Here is a 19,612-nt window from a genome sequence, read left to right as displayed (position 1 = left end):
ACTTTAGTAGAAGGAATAAAGGCATAGACTATTTTCTAAACAGAGAGAAAATTCAAAAAACCTGAGGTGCAAAGGGACTTGGAAATCCTTGTGTAAGATTCGCTAAAGGATAACTTGCAGGTTGAATCGATGGTGATGAAGGCAATGTTAGCATTCATTTTGAAAGAACTAGAATATAAAAGCAAGGATTTAATGCTGAGGCTTTATAAGGCACTTGTGAGACCTAACTTGGAGTATTGTGAGCAGTTTCGGGCCCCTTATCCAAGAAAGGGAATGCTGACATTTGAGAGAGTTCAGAGGAGGTTCAGGAGAATGATTCCGGAATGAAAGGGTTATTATATGAGGAGCATTTGATGGGTCTGGGCCTGTACTTGCTGGAATTTAGACGAATGAACGGAGATCTCATTGAAACCTATCGAATGTTGAAAGACCTAAACAGAGTGGATGTGGAGAGGATCTTTTCTATAGTTGGGGAGTCTAGGACCAGAGAGTACTGCCTCAGAGTAGCAGGACGTCCATTTAGAACAGAGATGAGGAGGGATTTCTTTGGCTAGAGGGTGGTAGCTCTATGGAATTCATTGCCACAGGTGGCTGTGGAGGTCAGGTCATTGGTATATTTAAGCCGGAGGTTGATCATTTCTTGATTAGTCGAGGTGTGAAAGGTTATGGGGTGAAGTCAGGAGTATGGGGTTGAGAGGGAAAATGAATCGGCCATGATGAAATGGCAGAGCAGGCTTGATGGGCTGAATGGTCAACTTCTACTCCTATGTCTCACGGTCTTATGATCACCTCTTGCTGATTTCCCACCACTTCCTTTTCATACCAGTCTTCAGTCCTCTCTCATCAGATTCCTCCATCTTCCACCTATCACCTCTCAGCTTCTCTATCATTCCCTTTCATTCCCCCTCCCCACCCTAGCTTCCTCCTCACTAGGTTTCAACTAAAAACCTGGTAGTTTGTACTCCTTCCCCTTCCCCCAACTTCTTATTCTGGCTTCTCTCCCTTCTTTCCAGTCCTGAAGAAAGGTCACGGCCTGAAACATTTGAAAGTTCATTTCCCTCCACAGATGCCACCTGACCTGCTGAGCTCCTCCAGCATGTTGTGTTTGTTGCTCAAGAGTTCCAGCATTTGCCACCTCCTGTACCTCACTCATTTCTTAGACATGAATTAGGGATCTAATTTTACAGAATCCTGTCTGTCTCTTAGGAAGCACACAGTCACAGGGAAAATAATGTAAGTGTAAACTTTGCAAAAACAGTGGCAGAAGTGAGAGTCGAACCTGAAACATGATCCGTGGTGATGTGAGGGAGCAGCTCTACTAATTGGGCCACCGTGCTGCTCTCAAAGCTTGAAAGGACGAATGACCAAATTTCTACGGCAGGCTCAGGAAAACAAAGGAGCACTTCAGTTTTACACATTGCTGTCACCTACAGTCCAGACATAGGTTTGCAGACTATTGATATTTCCAGAGTGCATGCCTTATAAAAGTTGAAGTAAAAGTCAGTCCAAGTAAATTTATCATCAAGTATGTGTCACCATATACTACCCTGAGATTAACTTTTTACAGGCATTTACAGGAAAATAAAGAAGTACAATATTTATGAAGAACAATATATAAACAAAGACCAATGTGCAAAAGAAGACAAACTTTGCAAAAAAAAAAGTAATAACACAGAAAACATGAGCAGTCGAGACCTTTAAAGTGAGTCTGTAGCTTGTGGAGCCAGGTCAGATTTGAGGTGAGTAGAGCTACAAAAACCAGAGGACCTACTACTTCTCAGGCAGTCCCAGGAAGATGAGATGACTTGCTTCTCCATTCCAGTTCCATTTGTGGAAGCATGGATGATGAGGTCAAACATTGGACATATGGAAGGGAGACAGTATTGTCAAGGATGCCCACCGCCAGGCCATTTACTTCTCATTTATCTCCTAGTAGAAGATACAGGGGTTTGAAAGCTGGGGGCAACCCAACTCAAGAACAACTACTTCTTCACTGCTGTCAGACTCCTGAACCAATCACCACTTTCACATTTAATACGACAATAAATTAATCTGGACCTGCATGCTTTACCACAGGGCACTGATAGGATAGATAGTTACAGTCATTTTCCCAGGATAGAAATGTAGAATGCTAGAGGGGGTAGCTTAAAGATGACAGGTCAAAACTGTAACACATACATCATATAACAGTACAGGGCAGGACAGGACATGATGTTGGGCTGAGCCAATTAAGCTAATGACACCTAATTAAACTAATCTCTTCAGCTTCAAAATGTCCATCTCCAGATTCACAATCAGATTTAGGTTTATTATCACTATGTAATATAACCTGTGGGTAGTGGGCAGCTGGTGCATATTGCAGACATGAGAAAATCTGCAGATGTTGGAAATCCAAAGCAACGCAAAATGCTTGAGGAACTCAGCAGGTCAGGCAGCTTCTATGGAAAAGAGTAAGCCGTAGAGGTTTCGAGCTGAGATCCTTTATCAGGACTGGCCAGATGACACCCTGATATGATATTATAAGTCCTGGTTACGTGACCACTAACCCCAGACAATCTCTGAAGAGCATTGATAATGGCGGGGGTCACCCATCTTGTAAAGTCACTGCCCAGAAGAAGGCAATGGCAAACCACTTCTGTAGACAAACTTGTCAAGAACAATCATGGTCATAGACCATGACTGCTCACATCATACGACACGGCCCGTAATGATGGTGATGATGAAAATTACCTGAAATTTGTTGTTTTGTGGGAGCAGTACAGTACAAAGACAGAGGGATATGGCTAAACACAGGCAAATAGGACTAGCTTGGTGGGCACCATGGTCAGTATGGATGAATTGGGCCAAAGGATCTACTTCCATGCTATATTGCTCTATGACTCTACACAAATTACAAAATAAATAAATAATGCAAAAAAATCCCTCTGCATATTCATGTGCTTTTCTAAAAAATTCTTAAACATCTCCAAATTATCAGCCACCACCACCACCACCACCACGCATTCCAGGCACCCAGCTCTCTGTGTATCCCCCATATCCACCCCACATATCCTTTAAACTTTTCCCCTCTCATCTTAAACGCATTCCATCTATAATGGACTCCCCACCAGGGGCTCTGTCTACACTTATTGCTGCCTCAGTAAATCAAACAGCATAATCAAAGACCCCACCGACCTTGGACATTATCTCTTCTCCCCCCTCCCATTGGGCAAAAGATACAAAAACCTAAAAGCTCGTACTGTAGCGGTGTGCTACATGCAGCGCTGAAATAACGACACAGAGTCGGTGAGCTGCAGTTGCAAAAAGAGATTTATTCAAACTTAGCGGCCTCGCTTTAAAGCCTTCCTGCTCCCGCCCTCCTCGGGCGGGAATGCTGTAGGGGGCACGTATTCACAGTCCCATCCCACACGCGGGCTTTTCCCCTTGCTGGTGAAACAGACTTGGCGCCCTCTTTGGGACCGGCCTCAATGCCGGCGCACACCACTTTGTGAGCCGGTTCGAGTGCGCTGGGAAGTGGGTCGCCACATAACCCCCCCCCCCCCCCCAGAACCGGCGATACACCCCCCAATGTCCACAGTCTGGGTCAGACTCTGTTTGGGAGGTCTGCCTCTGCGCCGCGGTGCCGGAATCTCGACTGGCTGCGCCAAGTCCACATGGGCTGGTTTGAGTCGGTCCACCGTGAAAACTTCCTCTTTCCCCCCAATGTCCAGCACGAATGTGGACCCGTTGTTTCTGATCACCGTAAACGGCCTCTCGTAGGGCCACTGTAGTGGTGCCCGATGTCCGCCCCGTCGTACAAAAACAAACTTACAGTTCTGCAGGTCTTTGGGGACGCAGGTCAGGTTCTGCCCATGCTGTGAAGTGGGTATGGGGGCCAGGTTACCGAGCCTCTCGCGTAGTCTGCCCAAGACTGCTGCGGGTTCTTCCTCTTGCCCCCTTGGGGCTGGTATGAACTCTCCTGGGACGACCAGGGGTGCGCCGTACACCAACTCGGCCGACGAGGTGTGCAGATCTTCTTTGGGCGCTGTGCGGATTCCAAGCAGGACCCAGGGAAGCTCGTCCACCCAGTTAGGCCCCTTGAGGCGGGCCATGAGAGCCGATTTCAGGTGACGGTGGAAACGCTCCACCAGTCCGTTCGACTGTGGATGGTAAGCAGTTGTGTGGTGCAGCTGTGTCCCCAAAAGGCTGGCCATAGCTGACCACAGGTTGGAGGTGAACTGGGCGCCTCTGTCGGAGGTAATGTGGGCCGGTACACCAAAGCGAGATACCCAGGTGGCGATCAGTGCCCGGGCGCAAGGTTCGGAGGTGGTGTCGGTGAGTGGGACCGCCTCTGGCCATCTTGTGAACCGGTCCACGATAGTCAGGAGGTGCCGCACTCCTCGCGACACTGGCAGGAGGCCCACAATATCCACATGAATGTGGTCGAAACGCCGGTGGGTGGGGTGGAACTGCTGTGGCAGAGCTTTGGTGTGCCGCTGCACCTTGGCTGTTTGGCAGTGCATGCACATTTTGGCCCATTCACTGACCTGCTTGCGGAGTCCGTGCCAAACGAACCTGTTGGCCACCATCCAGACGGTTGTCCTGATGGAGGGGTGCGCTAAGTTGTGAATGGAGTTGAAAATGTGCCGCCACCAGGCTGCCGGGACGATGGGACGGGGTTGGCCAGTGGTGACATCACAGAGTAGGGTCCTCTCACCTGGGCCTACGGGGAGGTCCTGGAGCTGCAAACCAGAGACTGCAGTCCTGTAGCTAGGGATCTCCTCGTCTGCCTGCTGCGCCTCCGCCAGTGCTTCATAGTCTACCCCCTGGGACAGGGCTTGGATGTTAGGGTGGGAGAGGACGTCCGCCACGACATTGTCCTTTCCCGAGACATGCCGGACATCCATCGTGTATTCGGAGATGTAGGACAGATGTCGCTGCTGGTGGGACGACCAGGGGTTGGATGCTTTCGTGAATGCAAAGGTAAGAGGTTTGTGGTCCATGAACGCGGTGAAGGGCCTACCTTCTAAGAAGTACCTGAAATGCCGGATTGCCAGGTATAGCGCCAACAGTTCCCGGTCGAAAGCACTGTATTTTAGCTCGGGTGGTCGTAGGTGTTTGCTGAAAAACACCAGGGGTTGCCAGCGACCCTCGATGAGTTGTTCCAGCACCCCACCGACTGCCGTGTTAGATGCGTCCACTGTGAGGGCGGTAGGGACGTCCGTTCTGGGGTGCACTAGCATCGTGGTGTTTGCTAAGGCTTCTTTGGTTGTAATGAAAGCGGCGGCGGACTCCTCGTCCCAGGTAATGTCCTTGCCCTTACCTGACATCAGGGCGAACAGAGGGCACATGATTCGGGCAGCTGAAGGGAGGAAGCAGTGGTAGAAATTCACCATACCCACGAATTCCTGAAGGCCTTTGATTGTGTTGGGTCGGGGGAAATGGCGGACCATGTCTACCTTAGCGGGCAGAGGTGTTGCCCCGTCTTTAGTAATCCTGTGGCCTAGGAAGTCGATGGTGTCAAGCCCGAACTGGCATTTGGCCGGGTTGATTGTCAGGCCGTATTTACTCAGTCGAGCGTAGAGTTGAAGGAGGTGGGACAGATGCTCCTGACGACTGCTGCTGGCTATGAGGATGTCATCCAAATAGATGAAAGCGAAGTCCAGGTCGCGTCCCACCGCGTCCATTAACCGCTGAAACGTCTGTGTGGCATTCTTTAGGCCGAATGGCATGCGGAGGAACTTGAAAAGGCCGAAAGGGGTGATGAGTGCCGTTTTGGGGACGTCGTCCGGATGCATCGGGATTTGATGGTATCCCCGGACGAGGTCTACCTTGGAGAAGATCCGTGCGCCGTGCAGGTTTGTTGCAAAGTCCTGAATGTGCGGCACAGGGTAGCGGTCCGGTGTTGTAGCCTTGTTCAGCCTGCGGTAGTCGCCGCATGGTCTCCAGCCCCCTGTTGCTTTGGGCACCATGTGCAGGGGGGAGGCCCATGGGCTGTCGGACCGCCGGATGATCCCCAATTCCTCCATCCTCTTGAACTCCTCCTTCGCCAGTCGGAGCTTGTCCGGGGGAAGCCTTCGAGCACGGGCGTGGAGGGGTGGTCCTTGTGTCGGGATGTGGTGCTGTACACCGTGTCTGGGCATGGCTGCCATGAACTGCGGTGCCAGAACCGATGGGAAATCCACCAGGACTCTGGTGAAGTCGTTGTCGGACAGCGTGATGGAGTCTAGGTGTGGGGCCGGCAACTGGGCTTCACCCAGGGAGAACGTTTGAAAAGTCTCGGCGTGGACCAGTCTCTTCCTTGGCAGGTCGACCAGTAGGCTGTGAGCTCACAAGAAATCCACTCCCAGGAGCGGTTGGGCTACAGCGGCCAGTGTGAAGTCCCACGTGAACCGGCTGGAGCCGAACTGTAGCCGCACCGTACGGGTGCCGTAGGTCCTTACTGTGCTGCCATTCACGGCCCTCGGGGGGGACCCGGTGCTCTGTTGCGGGTGTCGTAACTCGTCGGAGGTAAGACGCTGATCTCGGCTCCGGCGTTGACCAAAAAGCGGCGTCCCGACCGCTTGTCCTACACATACAGGAGGCTATCCCGATGGCCAGCCGCCATAGCCATCAGCGGCGGCTGGCCCTGGCGTTTCCTGGGAACTTGCAGGGCGGGCTACAGCGACGGGCTTCTGCGCCCCACCACTGATGGTAGAAACACCATTGTTCGTTGGCCTCCTCACCCCTGCCTCTGGGGTTAGCGGGCTCTGCGGCCGGGCCTGGTCTGGTTTGCTGCTGGGAGCGTGGCCTGGTGATCTGTGCGACGGACGCCCCACTCTCCTTCTTGGCTTTCCACAGCACGTCCGCCTGGGCCACCACCTTCCGGGGGTCGCTGAAATCCGCGTCGGACAGCAGCAGGCGTATGTCCTTGGGCAGCTGCTCCAGGAATGCCTGCTCAAACATGAGGCAGGGCATCTCGTTTATCAACGCCGACGGTGGCCTGTCCCCCAAACCATCCAGGTGCAGTAAGCGGGCAGCTCGCTCGCGCAGTGAGACTCCAAAAGTCCTTATGAGCAAGGCTTTGAATTCTGTGTATTTGCCATCCGCTGGGGACAACTGAATGAACTCCTCAACCTGGGCCGCTGTTTCCTGGTCGAGGGAGCTCACCACGTAGTAGTAACGTGTGGCATCTGCCGAATGTGGAATTGGGCTTCTACTTGCTGGAACCATAGGTGAGGTCGCAGCATCCAGAAGCTTGGCAGTTTTAACGAAACTGCATGAACAGATGCGGCGTCGTTCATCTTCGGCCCAAATATTGTTTGGGCCGTCGGGGTCACCAATTGTAGCAGTGTGCTACACGCAGCACTGAAATAACAACACGGAGTCGGTGAGCTGCAGTTGCAAAAAGAGATTTATTCAAACTTCGCGGCCTCGCTTTAAAACCTTCCTGATCCTGCCCTCCCCAGGCGGGAATGCTGTAGTGGGCGTGTATTCACAGTCCCATCCCGCGCGCGGGCTTTTCCCCTTGCTCGTGAAGCAGACTTGGTGCCCTCTTTGGGACCGGCCTCAATGCCGGCGCGCGCCACTTTGTCAGCCGGTTTGAGTGCGCTGGGAAGTGGGTCGCCACAGTAACACCAGGCTCAAGAACAACTTCTATCCCACTGTTATAAGAATATCGAAGAGTTTTCTTGTTTGATAACTTGGACTCTTGACCTCACAATATACCACATTATGATCTTCCACCTTACTATCCTGCACTGCACTTTCTCTGTAGCTGTTAGACTTTATTCTGCATTGTTACAGTTCTCCCTTATTCTCCCTCAATACATTGTGTAATGATCTGATCTCTATGAACAGTTTGCCAGACAATTTTTATCACTGTTTCTCAGTACATGCAACAATAATAAACCAAATCCAATTAGACATCTATCTTTACCTCTTATAATTTTATGGAATACTCTGAGGTACTCCCTCAGCCTTCATCACTCCAGAGAAAACAACCCACATTTGTCCAAACTCTCCTTTCCCACATGCTGTCTAATCCAGGCAGTACCCTCTCCAAAGCCTCATCATCCTTCCTATAATGGGGCAATCAGAACTGAGTGCAATACTCCAGATGTGGCCTAACCAGAGTTTTATAAAGCTGCAACTTAATTTCTTGATTCTTGAACTCAACATCTCATCTACGGCGGCAAGTAAACCATGTACCCTCTTTACACCCTATCAACTGTGTAGCCACTTTAAAAATTCAAAGTAAATTTATTATCAAAGTACATATATGTTGCCTGAGATGCGTTTTCTTGAGGGCATTCACAGTAAATACAAGTAAACACAATAGTATCAGTGAAAAACTACACCCAACAAAGACAAACAACAGTTTAAGGGTTCTTTTTTATTTAGAGATACAGCGTGAACAGGCCATTCCAGCCCAATGAGCCACACCGCCCAGAAACCTACCTATTTTTAATCCTAGCTTATGGACTTGTATTCCAAGATGGACCTGAACTCACTGGAATTTATAAGAATGCAGTAGATCTCATTAAAATCTACTGAATGTTGAAAGGACTAGATCGGGTGGACATGGAGAGGATATTTCCTATGGTGGGGGTATCCAGAACAAGAGCGTACAGCCTCAAAATTGAGAGGCAACCTTTAGAACAGAGGTATGGAGAAATGTTTTGAGCCAGAGTGGTGAATCTATGGAATGCTCTGACATAGACTGTGGTAGAAGCCAAGTCCTTGGGTATATTTAAGGCTGAAGTTGATTGTTTCCTGATGGTCGGGGCATCAAAGGATACGGCGAGAAGGCAGGTATATGAGGTTGAGTGAGATCGGGGATCAGCCATGATGGAGCAGATTCAATGGGCTGAGTGGCCTAGTTCTGCTCTAATGTCTTATGGTCTTAAATGAACATAAGACGACAGACACAGGAGCAGAATTAGGCCTTTCAGCTGATCAAGTCTGCTCTGCCATTCCATCATGTCTGGTTTATTTTCCCTCTCAACTCCATTCTCCTGCCTTCTCCCCATAATCTTTGATACCTTTACTAAAGCTGACCCTAAACTAAGGTTCAATCAGAATGGTTTTCGGCAGAAGCGCACAACAGTAATGCAAATACTTGCTCTCCGTAGAATCATCGAGGAAGTCAAGAAGAACCACCTACCAACTGTGCTTACTTCCATCGATTTTTGCAAAGCTTTTGACTCCATTCACCGAGGTAAAACGCTGAAGATCCTGAAAGCTTACGGAGTGCCAGACCGTCTACTGAGAGCAATAGAGTCCAGCTATACTGAGACCATGGCTAAAGTTGTATCACCAGATGGAGAAACAGCAGTGTTCCTAGCTGGTGTGCTGCAAAGAGACACTCTGGCACCCTACATCTTTATAATCGTCCTTGATTACCCTCTACTTCGAGCTATGACAAGCTTGGTTTTACCATAAAACCAGGTCAGACCAGTTACGCTCACAGATCTTGATTTTGCAGGTGACACAGACCAGATGGAAGAAGCACAGCAGCTACTGGAAATTGAGTGCAACAAATTTGGACTTCACCTAAATGCTAAAAAGACAGAGTACATGGCGTTCAACAGTGATGAAGGTACTCTCAAGACCGTAAAGAATGATACCATTAAGAAAGTCTTAGACTACAAGTACCTCGGGTCAAGAATGATGAGTTCAGAGAAAGACATAAAGATACGGACAGCGCTCGTGTGGAAGGCTATGAATGACATGAAGGAAATCTGGAGGTTGAACCTGACCAGAGGGCTCAAGAAGAGGATCTTCATTGCAATCATAGAGACCATTCTTACGTACAGATGCGAGATGTGGACACTCACCAAGACCATGCGAAAGTCACTAGATGGTTGCTATACACGAATGCTCCAGATGGCTCTTGACGTGAGTTGGCAACAGCACATGACGAACTTCGAGCTCTATGATGACCTATCGATGCTCACTACTAAAATCGAGGTGAGAAGACTGCAACTAGTGGGGTATTGTCTATGCCACCCTGGGCACCCTCCCAAGACTACGGTCAACACGCTCCCAGAAGATAGCGGCACAGCTAATGTAGATGAACTGAACACACTGATGAGGGAGAGGGAGGAGTGGAGAGTCCGTCATTGTGCCTGACGCCAGCCCCCTAGGCCTGAGTAGACGTAAGAAGAAGACAAGAACTTATGTGGGTAGGAAATACGTCATTCTAAGCCAGTTTGGATCATGAGACACAGCAAAGTGGTAGACTCTGATCCACTTACTCAGTTCATGGGCGGGTAATGAAAACTAGCCTTCTTACTACTGAGATACAATGTGGAACAGGCTCTTCCATCCCTTTGAGCTGCGCTGCCCAGCAACCCCCGATTTCACCCTAGCTTAATCATAAGACAACCAATTAACCTACCAACATGTACGTCTTTGGACTGTGCGAGGAAACTGGAGCCTCTGAAGGAAACCTACACGGTCACGTTAAAGAACGTACAGAGTCCTTTCAGACAGCGGCAAGATCAATAATGTCCACGTCCTGTGATTGAATGAATAGGTAAATACTACAGTGGCTAACAGCATTAATAGATTTGAGGCGGCACAGTAGCATGGTAGTTGCAGAACTGGTGATCCAAGTTTAATTCTGGCTGCTGTCAGTAAGGAGTCTGTCAAGGGCGATGTGGTGTATTATACTCAACTCGAATGACTGCACTACCTCTGCTAATGTTGACAGCGTTCCACACTTAGTTCTGAATTGTAACTCCTCGATGTCTCAGTATGTTGTGTGTTAATTTCACACAGCCTCTGTCTGCTCCTATCACAGAGACACAGAGTGCTTGTTGCCTTCCGGGAATCTGTCTCTCCATTCTGACTGTGTAATGAGGTGAACACAAGAGGTTCTGCAGATGCTGGAAATTATGTAATGAGGTATTGAATAAGTGCTGTAGTGGACCCACCCAGGCAACAAGCTGAACCGGTTGCTCCTCTAAATGTTTCAGAACTTATCCATAAACCCAGGCTGGTTGAGGCTGTGACAGTTCGTCATTTGAACAAACCAATGCTTCATAAGCTTTGTGTCAAGGAATGTAGCTACATTCTGGTGGTAGAGGGAGGTGAGGCTCTTTATTGCAGCTTTCCAGGTCTTGACTAAAAGCAAGCATTTCACCTGGTAATTGAACGCACATGCATTCAATGGGAGATTTAAAAGGGTTCCTTCCTGTACACGTGAAAGTACCATCCTAGAGGAATGACCATCAGCTAACTTTTCTGTAATGTTATTTATCTTCTGCTTACTTATGGTAAATGGAGTTGTAAAGAGGGCTTTTGGCACACTGGGATGTTATGCTCAAGATTCAAGATTGTTTAATTTCATTTCCAGTACACAAGTGTAAAGGAGAATGAAATAATTGTTACTCCAGATCCGATGCAGTACCAAAAAACACATAAGCTAAAGAACTAAATAACAATAAAAACATAATAACTATGAATACATTGATATACTTAGATTGATTTATGCCCATAAAGTGACACTAGGCACATTTTCATGTGTTTGTACATAGAGTGACTCTGACAGGAAATAATAAAGTAGTGGTGTTTGGATATTTCCATATTCCACAGGTTTCAATGGGATCCACCCTCATTCTTCTAAACTCTCAAGTGTACAGGCCCAGAGCCATCCAATGCACCTCATACATTGCACCTCACCCTTTCATTCACGGAATCATTCTTGTGAACCTCCTCAGGACCATCTCCAATATCAGCATATCATTTCTTAGATAAGGAGCCCAAAACTGCTCACAATACTCCAAATACAGTATGACAAATACTTTATAAAGCTTCAGCATTACATCCTTGCTCTTATATTCTAGACTTCTCGAAATGAATGCTAACATTGCATTTGCCTTCCTTTATCATCAACTCAACCTGCAAATTACCATTTAGGGAATCCTGCAATGAGGTCTCCCTTTGCACCTCTGATTTTTGAATTTCTGCCCATCTACACTGTTATTCCTCCTACAAAGGTGCCTAAGCACACATTATTCCACAGTATAAAGTATTCCACCTGCCACTTTTTCGCCCACCCCCCCAAGTTCTTTTGCAGCCTCGCTGCTTCCTCAATACTATTTGCTCCTCCATCTATCTTTGTATCATCCACAAATGCAGCCACAAAGCCCTCAATTCTTTCATCCAAATCACTGGCATTTAACAAAGTGGTGATCCGTCTACCGAACCGTGCAGAACACCACTGGCCAAACAGAAAAGGCTCCTTCTTTGCCTCCTGCCAATCGGTCCATCTTTTATTTATTTCAGTACCTTGTTAAGCAGCCTTGTGTGCGTCACCTTGTGCATTTTTTCCAGTCCCCCAGAACCACTGCAGAATCTAGTGATTACTAATGCCTGCACAATCTCGTCAGCAACCTCTTTCAGAGCTCTTTCACTTTTATGTCATCCTATGTCACCTCTTTCTAAGGATTTGGTTTCATCTTTTTTTTTACCAACAGAGCCACCCCATCTCCTCTGCCTACCTGCCTGGCATTTTGCTACAATGCGTATCCTTGGATGTTAAGCTCCCAACTATGCTCTACTTTCAGTCATGATTCAGTGTTGCTCACAGCCCGTCACTAACTGTGCTACAAGGCAGCATCCCATCTGGGTGCCTCTTTCACCTCCACGGAATCTCCTGTCTGCTTCCTCGATGGAAATTTGGTTTACTCAATCTCTCCTCAAACTGAAAAATGTACTGAATCCTAGAACCAGTTTGGCAAATGTTTGCTGCACTTCCTCTACTTCACATGTTTTATTTTAGAGTTTAAGTTCAATTTCCCAGTATATTGTCATTTTACCCCACACATACAAAACTATGTCCTTCTGGATCAAGGTGACAACTCAGTGCACATAATTCACACATAACACAAAGTAATATTACCATACATCAGATAATATATTCCACAAGACTGTCATTTACTGTAAGATACATTTACCATACAATTCAAAAGTAACCAGTATAACACTACCAGCACTCCACAGATGATGAGAGACCTGGGTGGTGGCGGGTGGGGGGGTTTGGTTTAGTGGTACTGTAGCAGAGAGAAGCTGTTTCCAATCCTAACAGTCCTTGTCCTAATGCTACGGTAAAGAGTCAAAGAGATTGTGAGACGGATGGGAGGACCCTGCCTACGCAGAGCTTCTGATAATGATCTCAGATGGGAGGAAATGAGATCAAAACTGTGCCCAGTCCTCCATGCAGCCTCATCGATGTCCCGTATATTTACAGCTAAGACTGGTTTCCTCTTGTCTTCCGGTCCTCTGTTAATGTCCACTTGCCACGCTTGCTAAATATTCTTAGTTTAGGCGCGCTGAAATATACTTGATAGAAGTTATCTCCGTCTTCCAGTGCGTGTGGTGGGAATGAGATAGAGGCGAAATGGGGTGAGAGCCAAAACGACTGCGAGTGTGTTTGGGAGAGAGGGGATAGAGGTGGATTCAGACGCCGGGGTGTGCGGGTTTGAATTTGTATTGCAGAGGAAAACGCATGCGACCGCGGAAGCGGGGGAGCTAGAATTGGACGGAGCCCCCACAGCCTTGTCGAGACGAGTGGACTTGTACGCTGTTATCGTTCCCTTGATCTGGGATACGTGGCTCATTTCACCGCAGAAAATGAGCTCATTTCACTCATTTCATTTCACTCTTTCCCCTAAAAAAAACCCCCAAACCGTTCTGAAATGCGGAGGCATTGCGGGACAGAATAGGGTGCGGATTTGGGACGGGGTGGAGGTGGAGGCGGCGTTGGCTAAATAGGGTTAAGCTTGCGCCGACTGATATGCCGTGAGCCCTGGGCGGCTGGAGGGTCGTTGAAAAACGCGAGTTTAAAAATAACATTTTAATCGCCTAAAGAAAATATGCGGAGAGAAAGTTTGCAAAGAATCTTCGGACCGTGTCTCCGTCTGATTCCTGTGCAGAACTGGAGATCGCACGACCAGGCAACAGCCAACAGTTAGCTTCCCGAGGAAGGCAGCGCGACAGAGAAGACCCCCCAAGCGCTCTGGAAACTCTTACTTAACCCTCTCCGCGCCGGTACAGCGCCAGTAAAGCTGCTTAAGTAGGTGTTTTCAATCGCCTTGATACAAGATCCTCCCCTCCCTCGTTTGACTTACCAGCGTCCACCCCGTTACACTCCGTTCTCCCGTCGCCGGTCCCGTCTCTAACGTGACTAGTATCCATGGTGGCCATAAGCCCCAACAAGCCCACCAGGTGGGGTCAAGAGTGGGTGAGCGCTCTGAAGACCAGGCGGGGAGGGTAATGGAGTGACGTGGGAGGGGTTGTTGTATCTCTCTCAGGGATACCCGCTTCAACACCACACGGTGTGCTGATCACACATGCCACTGATGAAGAGGACACCTACTCCCTCTCAAACTCCTCCTGCCCAGCTCATTAGTAAACCATCCCCGAGGCTCCTCCCTCTAACAAACTACAAACCATCGCGCTCGACAGGTATTTTTTTAATCCCGCGCGGCTCAGCCCGTCCGTTAGCATAGTACAGTACTTCTGTTTAAGAACTATGTATTGGTATTTACTCGACCGGCTGAAGGTCTCTCCGCTTGCCCACAGACGAACTCGCTGAGCAGCAAAGAAAGAGCTCATCGTCGGTAGATCAACCTTCGTCGCTTCCTCTCCACGCCGGTATCAATCTTGAGTTAGGTCAGTGATGAACGCAACGGGAGAGAAAATGGGACACTTAGCCTCATTGGCGACATTGACATAATCTTAATCACTATAGTTTAGCAGTATTTAGAGCACTTTAAACAACGTTGCCACTACGGGGACCAACCATTGCTCTCAGCAGGACATTTTTACACGTCCTGAAAACTAATAACACGAGATGCTGAAATCCAGAGCAACACACACAAAGCGCTGGAGAAACTCAGCGGGTCAGGCAGCATCTATGGAAATTAATAAACAGTGGGCTTTTGGGGTCGAGACCCTCCTTTAGGACTCGGTCACCCTCATCTGGCTTCACCTATCACCTTCAACCTTGTCCCCCCTCCCCACATCTTATTCTGGTTTCTCCCCCCTTCCTCTCCAGTCTTAGTGAATGATCTCGACAGGAAATGTCAACTGTCTTCATTTCCATAAATGCTGCCTGATCTGTCCAGTGTTACAACTTGAAACACTGACAAATACCTTGAAGCTCTAAAATGGTTCAAAGTAAAGGCTATGGTACATTTGTTACTTAGAAAATGTATAGATTATATTCACTGACATAATTAATTAGTGTATTTCACAATTATATTAACTTAGATTATTAATTATATTAACACAATTTCAAAATTATATTAACATTATATAAAAGAAAATTCCAGCTGTGTAATAAAGGCTATGTGCGTGGCAGCGTTTGAGTTACTGTGCAGCCCTGCACTGCACAGCTTAGATGGAAGTAATTTTAGCACTTTGCACTAGAATAGATTTTATTTTTGTTTGCTTTAAGTGTTTGTAAAAATGTGTTTAATTTATGTTTAAGGTATGTAAATGTCATCTAGTGTTATGTGCACGTGATGTTGCTGCACCTGCGCACACTTGTGCTTGCACATTTGACAATAAACTCGACTTTGACTAACAATATATTCATTAAGTCCAGCAGCATCTGTAACGAAAAACACTTCATGTGGATGGTAGCTAACACTTCACACTTAAGTCCTCAAACCTTACCTCTGTTCTCCCCTCTACTACTGCCTTCCAAGTTGACTGTCTCTGTTTTATCTCAGATATTTAGTGTTTGCAGTATTTTAGTTTTCAAACACTATCTCCTTAGTGGAATCCTGGAAATCTTGGAGCTATCCTGGGTTGTAATTTGGAAAGTTGACACCCAATTTATCCATTCAAAACTCCCACAAATAGCTGAGTGTTTGCATCACAGCCTGTTGTGGAGGCTCCAATACACTGGATCACAAGGGGCTGCAGAGGGTTGTACATTCAGCTGAAGGGCACAATTTTCCCCACGATCAAGGGAGTGGTGCCCTAAGAAGGTGACATCCATTTCTAAGGACACTCACCATCCAGAACATACTCCTTACAACTATCAGAGATGGTACAGGAGTCAGGCGACACACACTCAACGATTGAGGAAAGACTTCTTCCCCTCTACCATTAGATTTATGAATGGTCCATGAACCCATGAACACTCCTTTGTTAATGGTGCTGGCTATCCATTCGATCTATGACTCTTATCATTGTGTACACCTCTATCAAGTCACCACTCATCCTCCTTTGCTCCAAAGAGAAAAACCCTAGCTTGCTCAACCTATCCTGTTAAGACATGCTCTCCAATCCCTGCAGCATCCTAATAATTCTCCTTTGTACCCTCTCTGAAGCTTCCACGTCCTTCCTATAAAGAGGCAACCAAAAATGAACACAATATTCCAAGTGTGATATAACCAAAGTTTTATAGAGCTGCAACAATACCTCATAGTTCTTGAACCCAAACCCCCAATTGCCTTCTGAATAACCCTATCAACTTTCATGGCAACTTTGACGGTCCTCTGGATGTGGGTCCCAAGATCCTTCTGTTCCTCCAGATTGCTAAGAATGTTGTCATTAACCCCGTACTCTGCCTTCAAATTCAAAGTGCATCCCCTTTTAAACATCCCCCTCCTTCAACTTACAACAACACACACACCCCTCTTTACAGCGGTGGAAATTCCTGGAAGTGCATAATTTCTTATGGTCCCAGAACACATCATACACAATCAGGAAAGCTCACCAATGCGTTTACTTTCTAAGGATGCCAAAGAGAGCTGGACTATGCCCATCTGTACTCATGTCATTCTACAGATGCGCAATAGAGAGCATCCTAACAAGTTGCATCACTGCACGGTACGTAAACTGTACTGCGATAGACAGGAAGACACGACAACGAATAGTCGAACCTGCTCAAAGCATCATATATACCTGCCTATACACCATCAAGCACATATATACAGAAAGGTGCTGAGAAGGGCCAGTAGCATCATGAAACACCCCACCCACCCTGCTCATGGCTGTTTGATCCACTCCCATCAGGGACAAGGCTAATAGCAATCATGTTTGGACCACCAGACTCAAAAACAGTTACAGTTAAGGCTACTACTTGTAAAACACAATAAGTATAAATGCATAAGATAGCTTATATACATAGACTGTATGTCCATAAAGCGATGCTAGGCACAGCAGGGAAATAATAAAGCAGTGGTGGTGGTTTTGACCCAGGTTGGGGTCACGTGAAGCCATGGGAGCAGCTGTTGCATATCACAAGTCCTGGTTATGTGACCACTGATACCAGGCAGACAATCTCTGAAGAGGCAAACACGAGGAAATCTGCAGATGCTGGAACAGTATTGATAATGGCTGGGGTCATCTGTCTTGTAAAGACACCACCCAGAAGGCAATAGCAAACCAGCTCTGTAGAAAAATTTGCCAAGAACAATCATGGTTATGGAAAGACCATGATCGTCTACATCACATGACGTGGCACATAATGATGATGAGACATCTTGAATCTTAAATGCATGTCCTCTAGTACTTGCCATATCTTATGTATAAACTCTGATATTTGAATTTTTATATTAGTAAAAATCATGAAAAGAACAAAGAGCTGCACTTGTGATGTGAAATATGGACAGGACATACACAGTAAATGGTAAAGTACTAATAGTTCTGGTCGCCTCACTACAGGAAGGATGTGGAAGCCGTAGAAAGGGTGCAGAGGAGATTTACAAGGATGTTGCCTGGATTAGGGAGCATGCCTTATGAAAACAGGTTGAGTGAACTCATCCTTTTCTCCTTGGAGCAACGGATGATGAGCGGTGACCTGATAGAGGTGTACAAGATGATGAGAGGCATTGATCGTGTGGATAATCAGAGGCTTTTTCGCAGGGCTGAAATGGTTGCCACAAGAGGACACAGGTTTAAGGTGCTGGGGAGTAGGTACAGAGGAGATGTCAGGGGTAAGCTTTTTTACGCAGAGTGGTAAGTGCGTTGAATGGGCTGCCGGCAATGGTGGTGGAGTCGGATACAATAGGGTCTTTTAAGAGACTTTTGGATAGGTACATGGAGCTCAGAAAAATAGTGGGCTATGGGTAAGCCTAGTAATTTCTAAAGTAGGGACATGTTCGGCACAACTTTGTGGGCTGAAGGGCCTGTATTGTGCTGCAGGTTTTCCATGTTTCTAGATGAACAGAAGTACGGTGCTGCACACCCGTATCCAGCTCAGGTCACCCCATTGCGGAAGGGGTGTAGAAGAGGTTCACCCGGATGCTGTTCGGAACAGATGGTGTGAGCTATAAGCTGAGGTTGTATAGATAGATAGATAGATAGATACTTTATTCATCCCCATGGGGAAATTCAACTTTTTTCCTATGTCCCATACACTTGTTGTAGCAAAACTAATTACATACAATACTTAACTCAGTAAAAAATATGATATGCATCTAAATCACTATCTCAAAAAGCATTAATAATAGCTTTTAAAAAGTTCTTAAGTCCTGGCGTAGAATTATAAAGCCTAATGGCATTGGGGAGTATTGACCTCTTCATCCTGTCTGAGGAGCATTGCATCGATAGTAACCTGTCGCTGAAACTGCTTCTCTGTCTCTGGATGGTGCTATGTAGAGGATGTTCAGAGTTATCCATAATTGACCGTAGCCTACTCAGCGCCCTTCGCTCAGCTACCGATGTTAAACTCTCCAGTACTTTGCCCACGACAGAGCCCGCCTTCCTTACCAGCTTATTAAGACGTGAGGCGTCCCTCTTCTTAATGCTTCCTCCCCAACACGCCACCACAAAGAAGAGGGCGCTCTCCACAACTGACCTATAGAACATCTTCAGCATCTCACTACAGACATTGAATGACGCCAACCTTCTTAGGAAGTACAGTCGACTCTGTGCCTTCCTGCCCAAGGCATCTGTGTTGGCAGTCCAGTCTAGCTTCTCGTCTAACTGTACTCCCAGATACTTGTAGGATACTTGGGTTATTTTCCCAAGAACAGGGGTTCCCATTCCTGGGGTCCGCAAACCTCTTGGTTAATGGTAGGGGTCCGTGGCATAAACAAGGCTGGGAATCCCTGTACTAGAACATTGGAGGCTGAGGAGAGACCTGACAGAGATTTTAACATATAAGAGGGATAGATAGGGTAGACAGTCGGAATATTTTCCCAGGGTAGAAATGTCAAATACACAGGGCATGTTTTTAAGGTAAGAAGGGAGGGTGTTTAAAGGTGATATGAGGGACAAGTTCTTTTTTAATGCCGAGAGTGGTAATTGCCTGCAATAGTTTATAAGAGCTACACAAGCGGAGGCTATTCTGCCTATGGCCCAAGATCTTGTGGGAGCTTTGGGGCGGGGATGACGCCAAGGGTGCAGGGCTAGAGCAAAGGTTAATGCTCAGAGGAGGAAAAACAGACCTTCTATCCCCGTGATCATCATGGGAAATGTGAGCTCCTTGGGAAATAAGTTGGACGAGCCTGGCGCACTGATTAAGATCCAGAGGAAATACCAAGAGTGCAGTGTTTTTGTGCTTAACTGAGACCTAGCTACACATGCATTTCCCAGGCCATAGTGCTACCATACCCAGCTTCAAGATCATTCCCAAGGCAACACGAGTGAATCTGCAGATGCTGGAAATAAATAACACAAAATG

At 47.2% G+C, this 19,612-nt stretch overlaps 1 protein-coding gene across 1 annotated transcript in view; it reads right to left on the bottom strand.

Annotated features, from left to right (window-relative positions):
* Positions 1 to 14,346, bottom strand: part of plcd1a (phospholipase C, delta 1a) — a 150,881-nt gene extending 136,535 nt beyond the window's left edge. Inside the window, exon 1 of the mRNA XM_073055050.1 lies at positions 14,097 to 14,346. Coding sequence (XP_072911151.1) covers positions 14,097 to 14,172 — 76 coding nt within the window. The 5' untranslated portion in view covers positions 14,173 to 14,346. The remainder of the gene's footprint in view (positions 1 to 14,096) is intronic.
* Between the last annotated feature and the right edge of the window lie 5,266 nt (positions 14,347 to 19,612).

This window comes from Hemitrygon akajei, chromosome 8 (genome assembly GCF_048418815.1).
Source record: "Hemitrygon akajei chromosome 8, sHemAka1.3, whole genome shotgun sequence".
NCBI lineage: Eukaryota > Metazoa > Chordata > Chondrichthyes > Myliobatiformes > Dasyatidae > Hemitrygon > Hemitrygon akajei.
Note: the sequence above shows the minus strand (reverse complement) of the source record. Positions and strands in the feature narration are given on the sequence as shown.